The 17,793-nt window shown below is 41.1% G+C and overlaps 1 protein-coding gene across 8 annotated transcripts in view; it reads left to right on the forward strand.

Moving 5' to 3' along the window:
* The window catches only part of WDFY3 (WD repeat and FYVE domain containing 3), a 153,114-nt gene that overhangs the window by 90,779 nt on the left and 44,542 nt on the right, over nucleotides 1-17,793 (forward strand). For all 8 annotated transcript variants that reach the window (XM_066318052.1, XM_066318045.1, XM_066318048.1 and 5 more), the window contains 12 exons: nucleotides 1,501-1,715; nucleotides 2,873-2,985; nucleotides 4,316-4,547; nucleotides 6,078-6,178; nucleotides 8,054-8,272; nucleotides 10,370-10,551; nucleotides 11,561-11,792; nucleotides 12,450-12,610; nucleotides 13,798-13,909; nucleotides 14,327-14,517; nucleotides 15,964-16,116; nucleotides 17,714-17,787. In XM_066318052.1, the coding sequence (XP_066174149.1) occupies nucleotides 1,501-1,715; nucleotides 2,873-2,985; nucleotides 4,316-4,547; nucleotides 6,078-6,178; nucleotides 8,054-8,272; nucleotides 10,370-10,551; nucleotides 11,561-11,792; nucleotides 12,450-12,610; nucleotides 13,798-13,909; nucleotides 14,327-14,517; nucleotides 15,964-16,116; nucleotides 17,714-17,787 (1,985 nt within the window). The remainder of the gene's footprint in view (nucleotides 1-1,500; nucleotides 1,716-2,872; nucleotides 2,986-4,315; nucleotides 4,548-6,077; nucleotides 6,179-8,053; nucleotides 8,273-10,369; nucleotides 10,552-11,560; nucleotides 11,793-12,449; nucleotides 12,611-13,797; nucleotides 13,910-14,326; nucleotides 14,518-15,963; nucleotides 16,117-17,713; nucleotides 17,788-17,793) is intronic.

Genomic DNA, 17,793 nt, shown 5'->3' on the forward strand with positions numbered 1-17,793 from the left:
GGGGTGACCCTCTTGGTTGATGAGGCTGTGGATTAGTAAAGCTTTTGACACAGTTTCCCACTGCGTTCTTCTGGAGAAAACTGGCTGCTCCTGGCTTGAGTGGGTGGACTCATTGCTGGGTTTAAAAACTGTCTGAGTGGCTGGACCCAGAGTGGTGGTGAGTGGAGTTACACCCATCCAGCAGATGGTCACCAGTGGTGTTCCCCAGGGCTCAGAACTGGGCCAGTTCTCTTTAGTGTCTGTATTGATCTGGATAGGGGAATCAAGTACACCCTCAGTCAGCTTGTGGATGGCACCAAGTTCAGCCAGAGTGTTGATCTGCTGGAAGGCAGGAAGACTCTGCAGAGGGATGTGGGCAGGCTGGATTGACGGGCTGAGGGCAGTTGTGTGAGGTTCACCAAAGCCAAGTGCTGAGCCCAGCCCTTGGGTGTCAACATCCCCAGGCAGTGCTACAGGCTGGGGAAAGAGTGACTGGAAAATACCTGGGAGTGCTGGTCTGCAGGATGAGCCAGCTGTGCCTGGTGGCCAAGAAGGCCAGTGATATCCTTGCCTGAATCAGCAATAGTGTGGCCAGCAGGAGCAGGGCTGGGATTGTCCCCCTGTACTCGGTGCTGCTGAGGCTGCACCCCAAATCCTGTGTCTGGTTCAAGGCTTCTCACCACAAGAAAGAAGTTGAGGGGCTGCATGCAAGAGAAAGGCAGAGGAGCTGAGGAAGGGTTTGGAGCACAAATCCTGTGAGGAGCAGCTGAGGAAACTGGGGGTGTTCAGCCTGGAGAAAGGCAAGCTCATGGAGGTTCCTTATTTCTGTCTAAAACTACCTGAAAGGAGGTTGTAGCAAGGGGAGCAGCAGTCTCAACGAGTCAAACAAGCGATAGGGTGAGAGGAAATGGCATCAAGTTGTGCCAGGGGAAGTTTAGGTTGGATATTAAGAAAAATATCTTCACCAAAAGCACTTGAATGGGCTGTCCTGTGCACTCTTTGAGTCACCAGGCCTGGAAGTCTTTAAAATGCGTGTAGATGTGGCACTTGGGGACATGGTTTAGTGGCGGGCTAGGCCATGCTGGGATAAGAGTGCAACTCAGTGATCCTAAAGGTCTTTTCCAACCCAAAGGATTGTGTCTATGTTAAGTTACTAGGAATAGCTTAATAGTCAGAAAAACAAAAGTTTCTAGTTCTCTCTAAGCTGGGTCTCTTTGCTGGTGAAAAGTAGAGCTTAGTTTAACCATTCTTACCTGAATTATTTTTCTTGACCATAGTTCTGGTAATCCTTTGTCAAACTAATTACCCATTTTGTACAGAGTGTTTCTTCTCACAGACACATTCCCCCCCACCAAACCACACAAGTGAATGCACATATAACTGAATATAAATGAATGCACAGTTAATTTTCTGTATTTATTGCTAATGGTAGTTTCTTTTCCATTACTGTGTATAAAGCCTTGCTTCTATTTATCTCCGCAGTTTGCACTTTCTCACGCCCTGTGCTGTTCTCTTTTTCAGCATGCACTGGATCTCCAGCTGGCAGTGGCCAACATCCTCCAGTCTCTAGTGCATACAGAGAGAAACCAGCAAGTCATGTGTGAAGCTGGGCTCCATGCGCGACTTCTGCAAAGATGCAGCGCTGCTCTGGCAGATGAGGACCACTCCTTACATCCACCACTCCAAAGAATGTTTGAGAGGCTGGCTTCCCAGGCTCTGCAGCCCATGGTGTTGAGGTCAGGATAGCTCTGTTGGTCTGAGCCCTGCAGCCTGCACTGTCCCTGGATCGCTGTAAATGGCTGGCAGGGGTAGAGAGCCTTAGTGACCTGATGTGGTAGTGATAGAACAACATCCCATTTTATTTCTCATCAAATAGATTCTCTTGACAGAGACAGACTTTTTACCAGGGCCTATAGTGACAGGACCGGTGCCACAGGTTTTAAACTGCAAGAGGCTGGATTTAAATTCGACATGAGGTAGATATTTTTTACCTTTTTATCTCCTTAGTGAAGGAGATGAGACACTGGAAGAGATTGTCCAGAGAAGCTGTGCATGCCCCAACACTGGAATTGTTCAGGGTCAAGTTAGACAGGGCTTTGAACCACCTAGTGTGAGAGCTGTACCAGTCCACAGCAGAGGGCTTAGACCAAATGACCTTTAAAGGTCCCTTCCAACCCAAACTGTCCTGGGATTCTGTGCTCTCAGCTGTAAGAGGGAATTTAATTGTATTATCTCTTATGGATCACTGGCTTGCTGACCTGCAGCCAGGACAGCTGCTCGGTTCCCTTCAGTGATGTGGAGCTGTGTCAGAAGGGATTCTGCAAGGAGCCCTCTTGCTGGTAATCACATTAGGGCTTAAGCTTCCCTAAGCATAGACACTGATAGCCTGGGTAGCTCCACAGAGAGACACCATAGTTTTATCTAGAGGTACAGGTGTTGATAGCTGTGAAATTGTTCCCCCAACCAAATAGGACACACTGATAAAACAAAGCTGAGGTCGCTTACTTGAGCCTAGGATCTGCCTCTCCAGAAGATTTCAGCTTGCTGAACACACATCATTGAATGTCCTTATGCTCTCCTGCAGCAGCCTCCTGCCAAGGTTTTGAATTAAGAGAAGGGAATTATCAAAACTGTTCTGTTTTGTGATAAATTACTTTATCAAAATTGCTTGTTTAAAATAGTGTCAACTTTCGAGAGTGTGTGTTCCAAAATTAGTTTTGAATGGATCAAATATGTTGTGAATGATAATTATGCATTGGTTTATTTTATTAGTTAAAAGTTATGCTTATTACAAGCAATTACTGTATTTTTTTAAGTGCTATTAGATTTGGTGCCATTATAGGCAAATAAAGAGATAAAATTACTTCTAAATTTTTTTTCTTCTCTTTTTTAGGGAATTTTTACGTTTGGGAAATCCTTTGAATTGCGGAGCCTGGGACAAAAAGCTGTTGAAACAGTACAGAGTGCACAAACCCAGCTCACTGAGTTTTGAACCAGAAATAAGAAGTAAGTGCTGAAGTGCTAAGAATGTGTGTAAAGAATGTTTTGCTTATGTCCCCCAATTGCATACCTACTTAAAATTTTTAAGCAAGCATACATAAAAATCTAACCTTACTCCAGCTTTGTATGAATGTGAAATCATCAGAATAGTGGTACTGGAAAAGCTCTAAAACCAGAGGGAATGTAATACTTATATTGAATATATATCTAGCAAGGTAATTACAGGTTTTTATTTTAGGAACAGTAACTGTTAAATATGATAGCAGTTTGTTTTTAAGTCTTGAATAGGTCCTGCATTTATAATTATTTAAAATTATTTTTTTCTCAGCTACTTTCATGTCCTCATCAGAAATCATCATATCTGTGTAGTATCTCTCATGGGTTCAGATTAACACCTTTGTAAGGTGTCAGATAAAATAACTGCTCAATCCTCTATTATTATCCATGAGCTTGGGAATAGCTATCCATGTAGTATAGGAGAGTTTCAGTAAATTATAATAGAAAGAAATGGTTGAGAAGTTTCCAAAGTATGAGATGTTTTATTTCTGTGTGTCAGCTTGGTCATTGTACAGCTGGCTGTAACGTATCGTTAAAAATACCTTAGTTGAAACTTTCTGGTTCCTTTTAAATAATTCAAAAATATCTTAGATTATACTGATTAAGCATTAAATCATGAAATGAACAAAATAAATTAAATTAATTCATGTTATATTATTGTGTTCTGTAAATTTTAAAATAAGGGAGAAGAAGAGATTGAATTTATCTCTTGGCCAGTGCTTTATTTATTTTTATATAAATATATTTTTGCATTAGGGTATTATCACTGGGAAAAATAAACAATGAAAATGTGTGACTAGAAAGTTTTTAGCCTAGGAAAGGGAATGCAAAACTACCTTCTGAATACCACAAGTTCTGTCAAATTGCCTAAGCTAAGTTTACTGAGCTGTTCTGCTTACTGAGAGCTCTGAGACTTCTAGCTCAGAGTTACTCTATCTGAAAAGTATGAAGCCGAATTTTCCCTGCCTGTGAAGTCAGGTAGCAGGAATGCATCCTGAAGAGGAGTCTCTGCAAAAAGGGCACTGTGCTGGCATTAAGTGATGGAGGGGCTTCTTGGCTTTACCACAAATTTTCCTTGGCGTGTTGCACAGGGTGCTCATCTTTCTGCCTTGATTGAGCATTTTTAGGATCAAAGCAATGCTGCCCAGCTCGTTATCTTTTGAGAGGCTGAACTAGGACTTACAATCCAGCTATTCCACTGGACTTGCAAGGTCCAAATAAGCAGCCTGAAAATGCCTCCCTTGTGCAACGCTGTGTTGTTTCTTGGCTTCTCCTGTAGATAGCATGGTGACCTCCATGGAAGGTCTGGGTCCTGACAGCGTCTTCGGCGTGCATGAGGACAGCCACTATCGGATCAGCAGGAGCCTGCTCAAGCCAGCAGAAGGGAGCACAGTGCCCCTGACCAGAGTCAAGTGTTTGGTCTCCATGACAACCCCCCATGATATCAGGCTTCACGGATCATCGGTGACGCCGGCCTTCATCGAGTTTGACACGTCTCTGGAAGGGTTCGGGTAAGGTCCTGCCGTGCTCTCTCACAGGGCAGTGCTCACTTACTTCCTTTTTTTTCTCCAAAGGAATGCTTGCAGTTTTTAATAGATTGGAAGGAACAAATAAACTCTTTAAAGGGGAGAAATGAATGCTTCAAATTACATAAATCTCCACTTTCTCATTCGTTAATACCTTGATAAAAAAAAAGCCTGCTTGCCTGTGTGAAAGTAAAGAAAGTAAGTATGTATCATGGATAGGACCCTCTCAGTTCTGGGTTTCACATCCTTTTAAAACAAAGGAATGCCAGCATACCCTTGAAGGGTTGCTGGGATTTATGTGTGACATTTGCATGGCACAGGTATTCTGAGACCCACTTAAAATTGCTGAAGAACATGAAAATGTGAAAGTGGGCAAATCAGAAATACAAATAAAGCAGACAAGGCAGCTGTGATGAGTTAAAATAACTGATAAAAACCCTGTATTACTAACTGGAGGCATAGCCTGGATATCATGCTTAGCTCATTTTTTTTCTTTTAGCACCACTTGTTTTTCTCCCTCTAATTAAACACCTGCTGAGTGAGGCACTTTATGAGGATCATGTAATACGATTTAACTATTCAGAAGATGAAAACATGACACCATTCTCAACATCTGTTAAAGGAAAATGTTTGGTCTTTTTGGTTGTAGAAATGGAATAGAAAAACCTGAATACTTGGGAGCTCTGCTGCTCTCTACATTATTTTCAGCTCCGCAAAGCAAGGATGGAACTTCCATTTTCCATCTAGCCTGAATGTCCAATACAGTCAGTGACAAACTGTTTTTTTTTTTTTTATTAAACAAATGTTACTCTAAACTATGTTCTACATCCTTCATAAGAGAAAAGAAAAGAAAATTGTCTGGACCTAAGAACTTAAAATAGGCTAGCAAAATGAATTTTCACTGTGTTTGCTTCAGGAGATTGGCAGGTGCTGGTAACATGTCCAGAAGTGACTCACATAAAGCAGCTGTGACTTCTTGTAATTTCAGCAAGCCAACTAAGAAGGATTCTACAATAAATTAAAAAAAAAAAAAAAAAAAAAAAAAAGAACTTTTCTCCTTATATTGATTTCCATTGTGTCCCAGCATCAGTGGCTCTTGTAAGGACTGAACATAGCTAAGTTGGTGGAATATGATGTTAGAGCATACTTTCTTAAGTCTGCAGTTGCCCCAGGTCCTTTGACTGTTTAGATGATCTGGTCTGTTTATAAGTTTCAGACCAACTCAAAGGCTGTTGCAAGATGCAGATGCCTATAAGGGAACGTCTTAGGCTGTGGAGCCACATGGCCATGACTCTGTCCCTTCGCACCAAAGGCATACACTGCCAAAGCTCTTTATGCTAGAGATAATTTAGACTCACAATAAGCAATCTTGAAAATTAATTCCTATTTTTCATCACTCCATAGAGTCACAAAGCACGTGTGCTGATGGTATATTTTCATAAGCCACGTTTTGTTTGAACTCACACTGGAGTTTATGGAAGTCAGTGTAAGTGGTTACTGGTCTTGTGTTTACAGCTGCCTGTTCTTGCCAAGTCTGGCTCCCCACAATGCACCTACAAACAATGCTGTTACCACAGGGCTTGTCGATGGCGCTGTCGTGAGCGGAATTGGCACTGGTGAGTACGCCAGCGTGACTGGTAACGCCGAGGTGGGCCCAGGGGAAGAAGGGGATTTGAGGTCTGCTCTGGGACACCAGGGGCACAGGGGGAGCTGCAAAGTCCATCTGGGGCCCAGAGGGGGCCACAGGTTCTGTCTTGGGCCTAGGAAAGGCCACAGGTTCAATCTATTGAAAGATATCCAGCAATGCCCCGTGTACACTAAAGAAGTTAACAACAGTCTCATCTCTTAACAAAGAGGGCAATATACAGTTTCCAGTTCACCACGTCCCAGAAATCATAAGTCAAAGCAGACTTTGGGTTTCTGGATTGAAAGTTTGTATTCACCCAAGTCAGCAAGTCTTGTAGTTCATTTTTCTGGATATCTGTACAGGATTTATCTTGTAAAAATGTGTCAAGCTGGTTAAAAATGTCCCATTTCTTTTTGGACAAACACTGTTCAACCCTAATGTTCTCCAGATAATCCTTCTCACCTTACTCTGTTCAAAGCCCATGGTGAGAAGGAGGGGCTCTTTCCTTCAGTGGAGTACAATTTATTTATCTGGAGATTCCAACACTGACTCCAAACAGTCCATGAGGGGGTCTTCAAATGAATCCCCTGCCTCTAGGGGCACCTGTTTGTGCTGGAGGTTTGCACAAATGGGATAGGAACACTGGAAGAAGTTCCTCGAGCCTTTATTGTGATATCAGCCTCATAACAAGGTTTTAGACAATTCAAAGATGGCAACAGCTTTGGCAGCAGTGGCCAAAGATTTCTTTGTTACAGGGCATTTAAAAAGCTTTCTAGCCAACGGTGTATTGCTAAAGTTTACAGACAATTGTTCTAGCCAATCACTAAAAGCACACGTGCACCCACTTCAAACAGTGCTTGCTTGTATGCTTTCTATTAATGATAAACAATATTCCATTATTAAGCTTAAAACTTTCTTTCTTGCTAAGCATATTTTTCTGCAGTCTTAAGATCTATCCTAGCCAAATCTAAGATTCAAACTATTGTTTCATGTCCTTGCTTGCTGTACTATTGTAACTTTCCCTACTTTCAAGCTTTGCAGTTTCAGCTAATTCTAAATTCTTCTGCTCTTTCTGTTTCTGGGGCCTGCTTTCACAGCTTTCTGAAAGCCTTCTCACCTTTAGTATTTCCCACAGTAACAAACAGTGTTTTGTATGTGATGTTTAGTTCTCTTAGACCTCTTGGTTAGCTATGAACTGATAGTATGGTGTTGGACATTGTGAGTGCACAATCAGGAACTTCTTGTGTCTTTTTTTTTTTTTTTGTTTGTGTTTCTGTTACCCCCAAGACAATGAAAAGCAATATATATGTGTGACTGCTTTAAAATGCAAAGCTTAAAGTAGAAGGTTAAATTGCAATCAACCAGGGTGTAAGAATAATAACCCAGATGGCATTAAGGAAAAAGTTGAGGTAGTAGCGTGTAGAGCATAGGGAATGTGGAATGAATTGTAATGCTGTACTTGTGACTTTGTTCTTCTGAATCCTTGACTGCATTTATTACAGGTGTAGTTGCACACACCATCACAAAAGACCTATCTAAATTGTTTGCAATCACTTTTACATATTGCTGTAGGTTATTCACTCTAAAGGAACCTGGTGTGTGTGCTGTGGGATTAACTGAACATGGTCACTTAGTTAAAAAAGTTGTGAAGTCTAAAAAGTAAGGTGAGGGCTTAATGCAACACGACAGAATTAGTGGGAGCATCCTGGGATATTAACTGGAGTTAGATGTATGAGGCTTCTTCAGCATCTGAGAAAACACAGCTGGTATAAGATGAGCTGATATGAAAAAAGGAGCACAATCAAGTAGGTATCCTAAGTACTACCTACTGCACCTATGTCATGGGCTTTCTTTTTATTTTTAGGTGAAAGGTTTTTCCCACCACCATCTGGTTTGAGCTACTCGACTTGGTTTTGCATTGAACATTTCAGTACACCTCCCAATAACCATCCTGTGAGACTCCTCACTGTAGTGCGGCGTGCCAACTCCTCGGAGCAGCATTACGTCTGCCTTGCCATTGTCCTCTCGGCAAAGGACCGCTCACTGATCGTTTCAACTAAGGAAGAACTGCTTCAGAATTATGGTGAGAGTTGTGCCATGTCATCAGCTAATGCTGGTGATATCATAGGGGTGCAACAGCAATTTATTATTTTTAACCCAATATCCAGAAGAATTGCATATGCTGCAACTTCTGTTGCTGCTTCACCAGTTCCTGATGAATTTTGACAATGGAAAAATGCAAAATGTAAACATTAATTTATAGAGCTTTTATAATTTCCAAAGAAAATTTGGTGTTTTTATATAAAAGAAAATTTTTTTGCCAAAACTCCAGGTTTTATGTATTCAGGGAAGGGTTACATCATTGATTTTGAAAGGTTTTGCCTTTCATTTACCTTGTCTCATTCATTTTAGACATCATCTCTTGAGGTGCAAATTTTAACACTTTGCTTTGAAGAAGTTTGGAAATAGTAAACTAATAGGTTGAAGGCTTTTTCAGTCTGGATAGTCCCAGTACTGGAGGGTTTTTTGAAGGCAATCAGTCATTCACTTCATGCTTTAATGCTGTGGTGAGTTTTCAGAAACAGTTTGTATCTTGATTCAGTATCTGTGACCAAAGGAGGAATTACAGGAGCTGTAGTGAAAATCTAAGTGAAGCTGGTGATACCAGTAAATTTCCTAGAGGGAGCTATTAGTGCACTTAGGGGTTTGAGGATGAGCTGTCTCCAGCCTTGTTCTCCATCAGAACCTCCAAAAGTGGTTTGTTTAGACAGGCTGTTACACACTGAGTGTGTGGAGGAGCTGAGAGGAGTAGGGCAGCCTTCTGCCTGCTTCAGTCTTAGCTCTTCACCAGATCAACCCAAATGGTTGTCAAAAACCTGTTCCTGCTTCTGTTCTTTACTTTTGAATAGGTAGCACTAATAAAGAATTTATACAACTGTTGTTATTAAAAAAACCTCCCATAAACAGCTAAGTGGACTGTTACCATGAAAATAAAGAATAATCTGTAAGCAGATATTCATGTCATTAACTGCAGCAGTCTCTCTTAGTAGAAGTTAGGTTCAAAACCTGAAACTCGGGAGCTGAGAACCCATAATATAAAATAGGAATTAAACTTCCTAAACTACAAAGATACTGACAGTGCTTTCTTTTTCAGATGATCAAATTCTTAGAGAATGCAGGAAGTTTATCTTCACGCTAATTGCTGTAGTCTGCACTGAAGCTATAGTTCATATTTTTAGTTTAGTGAGCACCTATAATCAAACTCTCTGAAACAGATTGGATTTGAAAAGGCTTTGTCAGAGAAGATCTGCAAGTGTCTGAGTATAAAGACTTTTTTAATTGAACCAGGACACTTTGCTTCACTCAAGTGCTACCCTGTTGTGTCTAAATCATAGCTGATGGTGTGCTGTTGAGTGCTGAGCAGGTAGGGACCTGAAGAACTGAGATTGGAATTGCTGTGCATAACACAAGGATTGGCAGTGCTGACAGTCTCTTGTAAGAATAAATGGAGTGATTTAAGGGCTCTTCTTGAGAGCAAGAGTTGTGCTCAGATGTTTGGCTGAGAAAAAGAGCCTGAGATTATTTTTGTATCTGAACATTAGTTCTAAGTACTCTGCTTTTAACATTTTCCTTGTGCTGTTTCTAAAGAAATGAGTGTTCTCCCTGTGCAGGCAGCTGTTGTGGTAAGAGGATTATTGGTTTCTTTTCCTTCAGTATGAAAGAATGAACAGGGATCTGAAAAGTTGATGGTTTCTGTTGAAACATTCCCTGGGCTTTGGGGGATTTTATTTTTTCCTGTTGGGATGGCTTTTAAGTAGACTAAGGGTCATTTTTGTGAGGCAAAAGTGGGAATGAAAAGTATAGAAGTATGGGTATCATCCTTTCCACAGTGTGAAAAAAGTGAAAAATAGCTCTGTGGCTTTGGGGAGACATCTATTGTTTCTTGGTGACTGCTGCTGTAGAAACTTCTTTTGGAAAACAACAAAAGATCTTCCTGTGACTTGCATGGCAGCATGAGAAAGTAAGAACTTGAGCCAACTAGTAATTCCAGCTAAAATTTCAAAGGGAGGGGAGAAGGTGAGAAGTAAAATACAATTGTCAAAAGTCTGAATATATCCTGAGATTTTTAAGCTCTTATAACTATTCTGCTGGTGCCCACTAACTTGTGCTTTTCTTTTAGTTGATGACTTCAGTGAGGAATCATCATTTTATGAAATTCTTCCCTGTTGTGCCCGTTTCCGCTGTGGTGACCTCATTGTGGAAGGCCAGTGGCATCACCTAGTTCTGGTCATGAGTAAAGGCATGCTGAAGAACAGCACAGCTGCACTCTACCTCGATGGACAGCTTGTTAACACTGTTAAGGTAAAATAAATCTTTCAATCCTCATTTATACTGGTTGGGTGATTTCTCTTTGTGCAATAAAAAAAACCTTACAAAAACCCCAAAATAAACCACCACCCCATCCAGAAACAAACCCCTCAACAGAATAGAAAAAAACCCCAACCCAAGCAACAAAACAAAAAACAACAAGAAAACACCACATTTATTTGCAAAGGTCAATACCTCATTGTTAGGTGGAAGAAACTGCAGAGAGCAGTGAAGAGCACTGTGGACCTGTCCACTGAGCACAAAATATTCCCAAGCTGTAACAGATATCCAAACATCATTTGACCCCTGGCACGTGTCATAGCATAACTAGCTGTGGGCTCTAAACTAGCTAATGTTCCTGTACTGTTACTAGGTCAAACAGCATGTTGACTTTCACTGTTTACCTCCCAGTATTCCTTTTGCAAGAGGAATACTTCAGTCAGTGATTACAGTGACAGCTGTAATACATGAGTGTCTAGCTGGCCCTCTCTGGCTATGTATGTCTACATTCATAGCTGCTAGCAGAATTTTTACAGGGTAAATAGAAAAAAAGCCTGTGAGATTGTGTATTGTCTTTATATATTGACCAGGATCTTACTCATGTATTTGTTTAATTGTTTAAAAACTTCTGCTGAATTATGTTCATGGTGTTTGCACTTTAGCTTGAAATGGTGTCATTTCCAAAGACTGGGAAAGGAGAGACAACACTACTTTGGGCACCTTGCCTTTAGAATTAAGATACAACCTCTTTAGGCACAGAATTCTCACGTATGGAAACACAGGAGGAGAACACATCTTCATCTTTTGATAGCTACTTCTGGTCCTCACGTTTCCTTTCTGTTTAGTGTTCTTCCTGGCTAGTTCAGTACGGCGTCACGATACCCTGCGTTACACAGCAGTCATGTGACGCCTCCCCTGGCTTGCCATTTCTGGACAGAATTTCTGATCTTGTCACCGTACCCTTCCTCCCTCACTGACTTGCCGATGTTTTCCTCCCCTACAGCTTCACTACATCCACAGCAGCCCCAGCGGCTCGGGCTCTGCCAACCCGCCCGTGGTCAGCACGGTGTACGCGTACATCGGCACGCCGCCGGCGCAGCGCCAGCTCTCCTCCCTGGTGTGGCGCCTGGGCCCCACACACTTCCTGGAGGAAGTGCTGCCTGCCCCGGGGGTCAGCACCATTTATGAGCTGGGACCCAACTACGTCGGGAGCTTCCAAGCTGTTTATGTCCCATGTAAGTGCAGCTCAGGTGGCACCTGGTAACTTTTTAAACAGATCTGTGCTGGGATCTTTGTGTGCATACTGGCAGAAGAAGTGAGACAGTATGCAGGGGCAGAGAGGAAAAGCTTGCTGTTCATAGGAAGAAGATTGGTACCTGCTGTTGAAGTGGATGATAGAAATCCAATTTCTTGTACTGAGCTATGGTAGAAGTGCTTTTATTCTTCACTTTGGTTTTAAACCAGTTAGATATGTTTAAAGCTGTCATTATTCATACTGTATGCTTTGTTTATCTATAGAAAGTGAAATTAAAAAGGATACCAAATTCTAAAGATAGATAGATATAATATATATTACATATTCTCTTTAATCTTGCATCTCTCATAGCTTTCCAAGGCAGTTTTCCTAGCAAATTGTAGTAAAAAGCAGTTGTCACAGGCAAAGATGCAGATTTACGAAATGCTTTTTCATTTCGTAAATTGCTGATTGCTTTGTTTTCCTTCAGAAGGGAAGGGAAGTTTACAGCCCTTATGCTGGACAATATCACATCTCAGCTATTTGCAAAATCTTTTTTCTATACCTATTCTGCAGTATAAATTCCTTAAGGCTTTACTGTTCAAATTAAAAGAAAAGCAACTCCATTAATGAAGGGAGCTTCTGTTTTGTCTTTAAGGTAAAGATTCAAAGTCTGAAGGAATCAATCCATCACCGGTATCTTTGGTACCAGAAGAGAAGGTCTCCTTTGGTCTCTATGCACTGTCAGTTTCTTCATTTACAGTGGCAAAAATAAGGAAAGTTTACAACAAATTGGATAGTAAAGCTATTGCCAAGCAGGTATGTTGGGAAATCACTTGGTTAATGTGTATGACTTTTTCCTTTCTTTTAGCTTACTTCAAGACAATTTACTCAATGCAAACAGGAACAATCTAGTCCAATCCCCCTCCTGTGGGCAAGGACACCTTTCACTTTAACAGGTTGCTCAGAGTGCATTCCAGCCTGACCTTGAATACTTCCCGAGAATTTGCAGCTTCTCTAGGCACTAGCTGGCCAACCTTGGGGCCTTCTGTGATGGGGTGACTACGTCAGTGGACAATGGAAATGTTACAGATGTCATTTATCTGGACTGCTATAAAGCCTTTGACATGGTCCCCCACAACAGCCTCCTCTCTAAACTGGAGAGAGATAATAATCTTTATTAATGTATTCAGTGGGTGGGCTGTTAAGATGGGTAAGGAAGTGGCTGGACAGTTGCATCCTCTGGTAGTGGTCAATGGCTCAGAGTCCCAATGGAAATTGGTGACAAGTGCTGTCCCTCAGGAGTCCATGTGGAGACCGGTATTATTTAATACCTTCATTAATGACAGAGAGGGATGAAGTCCACCCTCAGCACATTCACTGTTGAAACTAAGCTGAGTGGTGCTGTTGACACACTTCAAGGACAGGATTCCATCCAGAGGGGACTGGATGAGTTCCTGGGCTAGGTGGGCCCAGAGCAGTGAGCCAGGTGGAAGCTCATGAGGTTTAACCAGACCAAGCACAAGGTGCTGTACCTGGGTCAGAGCAATGCCTGGCACCAATCCAGGCTGGGGATGAGCAGATGGAGAGCAGCCCTGCCCAGGAGGACTTGGGAATGCTGGAGGGTGAGAAGCTGGACATCACCCAGCAATGTGCACTTGCAGCCCAGAAAGCCAGACATGCCCTGAGCTGCATCCAAAGCCCTGTGGGCAGCAGGGGAGGGAGGGGATTCTGCCCCTCTGCTCTGCTCTGGTGAGAGCCCAGCTGCAGTGCTGCATCAGCTCTGGGGTCCCAGCACAAGAAAGACATGCACCTGTTGGAGTGAGTCCAGGGAAAACCACTAAGATGATCAGAGGGATGGAGCATCTCTCCTGAGAGGAAAGGCTTAATCTGGGTTTGTTGTATGTTGTTCCTTATCACAGTAGGAAAAATTGTAAGTTATGAATTTTAGGCTTGCATTAAAAAAACCTCTTCAACCCCTGCTTTTTTTTTCTTGTTTCCTTCAGCTGGCAATTTCTTCTCATGAAAATGCCACGCCTGTGAAGCTGCTACATAACTCAGCAGGGCATTTGAATGGGCCAGCACGCTCCATTGGTGCAGCTTTGATAGGGTATTTAGGTGAGCTGAGCACTAAAGAATTATTATGCTTCAAAGTTATTAATTACTTGTCAATAAGAACTTAGGTCTAGAAGATAAATCATGTGAATAATGAATGTTAATGGTGCACTGTATTTATTGAACGTTTTTGTATTTTATAGATGTGTTATTATCTTTCTGGTTTTGCTCACATGGGGTGCTTGTTTCAGTTTATGATTCATCATTGTGAAAATATATTCAATTACGTTACCTTAGGTTATAAACTGTTGTTCTGTATTTCCTTCACTTCCTCTTCTAAGGTGTCATACTTCTTCTAGTAACATTATTTTTACAATTCAAGCAATGCTAAAATTAAAATTGTTTCCATATTTTCACAATTATTTCTTGTAAAAATTCGATTTGAATCTATTTTAATTCATTCTCTCTGTCTGTGCCCAGGAGTAAGAACATTTGTTCCCAAACCTGTTGCCACAACACTGCAATACATCGGTGGGGCTGCTGCTATTTTGGGACTTGTAGCCATGGCATCAGATGTGGAAGGGCTGTATGCAGCTGTGAAAGCCTTGGTCTGTGTGGTAAAGAGCAACCCACTGGCCAGCAAAGAGATGGAGAGAATCAAAGGTTATCAGGTATGTAAGAAATGCCTTAAAACAGACCAGGCTGATTGAATTGAATTTCTCTGTTTGTCATCACAGTTCCCATGGAAATCTCTCGTTGTGTTGTAACCTTAGTTGCTCTTTTAAAGTTTCTTTAGCTCTTGGTTAATTAGCATAAATTAATTATTTAGGATGCCTTTTAAAGGAGAAGGGTGAAAAGATTTTGCTAAGCTGTAGTGCACATATATCTGCATTGCTGAAACTGAGCCTTCAGTAACAGCACAGAAGGGCACGACTATCATACTTAAATTATTCTTTTCTTGTGATTTTGAACCCGCCCCTGCAAGCCTGGGTGTCTCTGATGTGTCAGTAAGAGAGAGGATGAAGACACGTTAAAAAATCCAAACAAGTGAACTCCTAGAAGAATCCTTTTAAGGAGACTGCATGCATTTTGTAGTTGGTGATGTTGCTTCCTTTGCAGTTGGAAACATTAATGCACTGGGATGGGGAAAAGGCAGTCAGTTATGCAGAAGGAATGGTTCACTGATTTGAAAAGGTCTTTACATGAGCAATGCGTTTATATTTCTCATGGAGGCTGCTTTACTGAGATGGAAAGTTGTGTAGTTTGGGTTTTGTATTTACAATGCTAATGCCTGGTGCAGTTACATCAAGACATATCAATCCAAGGAGCCTGGTGCAGACCTTGGCTTACTGTGACCAAGCAAGTCTAGACAGTGTCCTTCGTGTACCATGAGTAGTCAGTGGATCATTACAAATGACCTTACATTCCACTTGTATTGACATCAGCAAATAGTGTGGTTTGAGAGACATTCTCAGAAATCTGTTTTTTAGTGTTTCAATGAGGATGGTAAAGCTGAACAGGCCAGGATGATGAGTATTTAAACAAGTTTGCTTCAGAAGACGAGAAACTGTAACAGTAAATCTGAGAAATGGTTCTTTCCCTGCCCAAATTGTAAGAAGTTAAAGCAGAAGTGGGGACTGCAGTCATGCCTAGGGGAATGAAGCATAGCAAGAGAAAAAGAGGTTTATTCAGATTTATGTTACTTTTTTTCAGTGCCAGAATACCTCTCATTTGGGCATGCAGGGCTCTAAGCCTGCTCCATTTGTCTGCCATGTCCATGTTTGCTGTGTCCAGGAACACAACTGTTTAAGGGTGTGCTGTCTTAAACTGACTGCCAGAGAGCTGAGAGGGGTGTGTGTGTCCCTAATCCTCAGGGCCTAGATCCTGTCTGTGGTGTAAGCAAATGTTTTATGAGCTGGAGAGTGCTCTGGATATGCCACTTTTGCAGTGAGCTATAATGCCGCTTTTAAACTCTTTCATCAACAGCATCAACCAGCAGACATACTTTAGGGACCTTCTCCAAAGGGGCAGAAACATTTCATTTGTTCTCCTGCATGCTTAGACAACACTGCTGTGTGCTCACAGGACTTAATTCCTTTTCTGTTTACTTGTTCAAGCTGCTGGCAATGCTGCTAAAGAAGAAGCGCTCCCTTCTGAACAGCCACATACTCCACCTGACCTTTTCCTTGGTGGGAACTGTTGACAGTGGGCATGAGACATCCATTATCCCAAATTCTGCTGCCTTCCAGGACCTGCTCTGTGATTTTGAAGTATGTAGAGCTCCACAGAAAAGTGATTATGGTGCTGGATAATGATTAAATCAGATGTTGATAGTGTACTTTAAATATTCACCAACAGCAAGTTAGGCTGTTATCCTGAGGACTTCATATTTCTTATGTAGTACAATAAGGCAGCTGAGCAACAAGACTATTGGTAACTTTTCCTGCTGAAATGGCTTGAATTGCTGCAAAAGCAATGGATGGCTGGCACAGGTGGTTTTGCTTTTTGTTGTTTTAGTAGATAATACTGTATAGCTGTCTGTTCATCCATTTCTTTTCACATATGTGTTCTACTGCAGTACATATATCAAGGCATGAAAAATGCCCTGAAAGTAAAAGTAGGAGGTAAATATTCAACAAAGCACATGGGAATCACTTTATCGCGTGTCTCCTGCAAGGTTGATAATAAGGGAGTTAATATTCTATTTGCATGACCTATGAAATATTTAAACATGCTGAAGTAAGGAAAGTAGCAAATTTCAGAGGGAAATGCTAATGCAGTAGAGGCTGATAAAAGATTCCCAGAACTTATGCTTTTGTGTGTGCTTCTTTGGCATTTTCTGTACCTTACATAGACTGAATAAAAGAATTCTGAGTCAGGTACATTAAAGTAAATAAATAAAAACCCTATTACCACTGCTAAGCCAGCTAGAAGGTGCTGACTTAATATTGCAAGTCAGTTTTGCACAAATGACTTAATAGACTTAACTGTTTTCTTTTTTTTAGATGTCTATTTGAGTTTTTTAAAGCACTCCTGGAAACCTTATTTAGGAAGAAACTTTCCAGAAGTCTGGGATTTTGGCTGTTGGGGTTTTTTTAGGTTTTTTGAATTTTTTTAGTTATTTACTTTATTCAGAAATCAATGACCCAAACATTTCACTTAATTTGGATAAATTAGATGTTCTTACTCATGCAGAACAAGGAAATTAAAAGATTTGTTCTCATCATGCTAAATTATAAGATTAGAAGGAAAGCAAAAGCTAGAAAGCTTTTCATTTAAGCCAGTTTTATACACCAGAGCACAAGTATTAATTATGCTTTGTTCAATAGCAAATCAATGTTAAGAGTTGCAGCTGCAACTGTGAGCTTTCTGGCTTTTATATCTTCTATTACTTTTATTGATTGAACAATTGATATTTTGGATTTTTTGGTAGAGAATCTAAATAATTTAAGTGCAGGCAGTGCTGGGTAAAAAATAAAGTCAGGGAAGACCTTGAATTTAATCTTGGTAGAAGGTAGTAAGTTAACTTTATGAAGACATAAACCTTCACTTAAACCAAATAAATTCAACACAACCTTGTAAATCCCAACAGCTCCTTTGGAGTCCTGGCACTGTCTTTTTAAAGTTTGTGCAAAAAGAGTATGTGACCTTTTGTCTAGATCCCTTTGTAAGTTTTCAGCCTTGTTTAAGTTTAAGCCTAACCTTACAGGGAATATTTTTGGAACTGATGTGTGGTTCTTCATGGCCAGGTAAACAGCCATGTATATGAATGATTTTAATCTCTTCATAGCTTTTGATTCATTAATGCTTGTTTTTAACCTACAGGTCGATTTGTGTACCAAAAATGCTGTTTTTTCTCTATTTCAGGTCTGGCTTCATGCACCCTATGAGCTTCATCTGTCTTTATTTGAGCACTTCATTGAACTCCTTACTGAGTCAAGGTATGA

Source organism: Sylvia atricapilla, chromosome 4 (genome assembly GCF_009819655.1).
Source record: "Sylvia atricapilla isolate bSylAtr1 chromosome 4, bSylAtr1.pri, whole genome shotgun sequence".
Taxonomy (NCBI): domain Eukaryota; kingdom Metazoa; phylum Chordata; class Aves; order Passeriformes; family Sylviidae; genus Sylvia; species Sylvia atricapilla.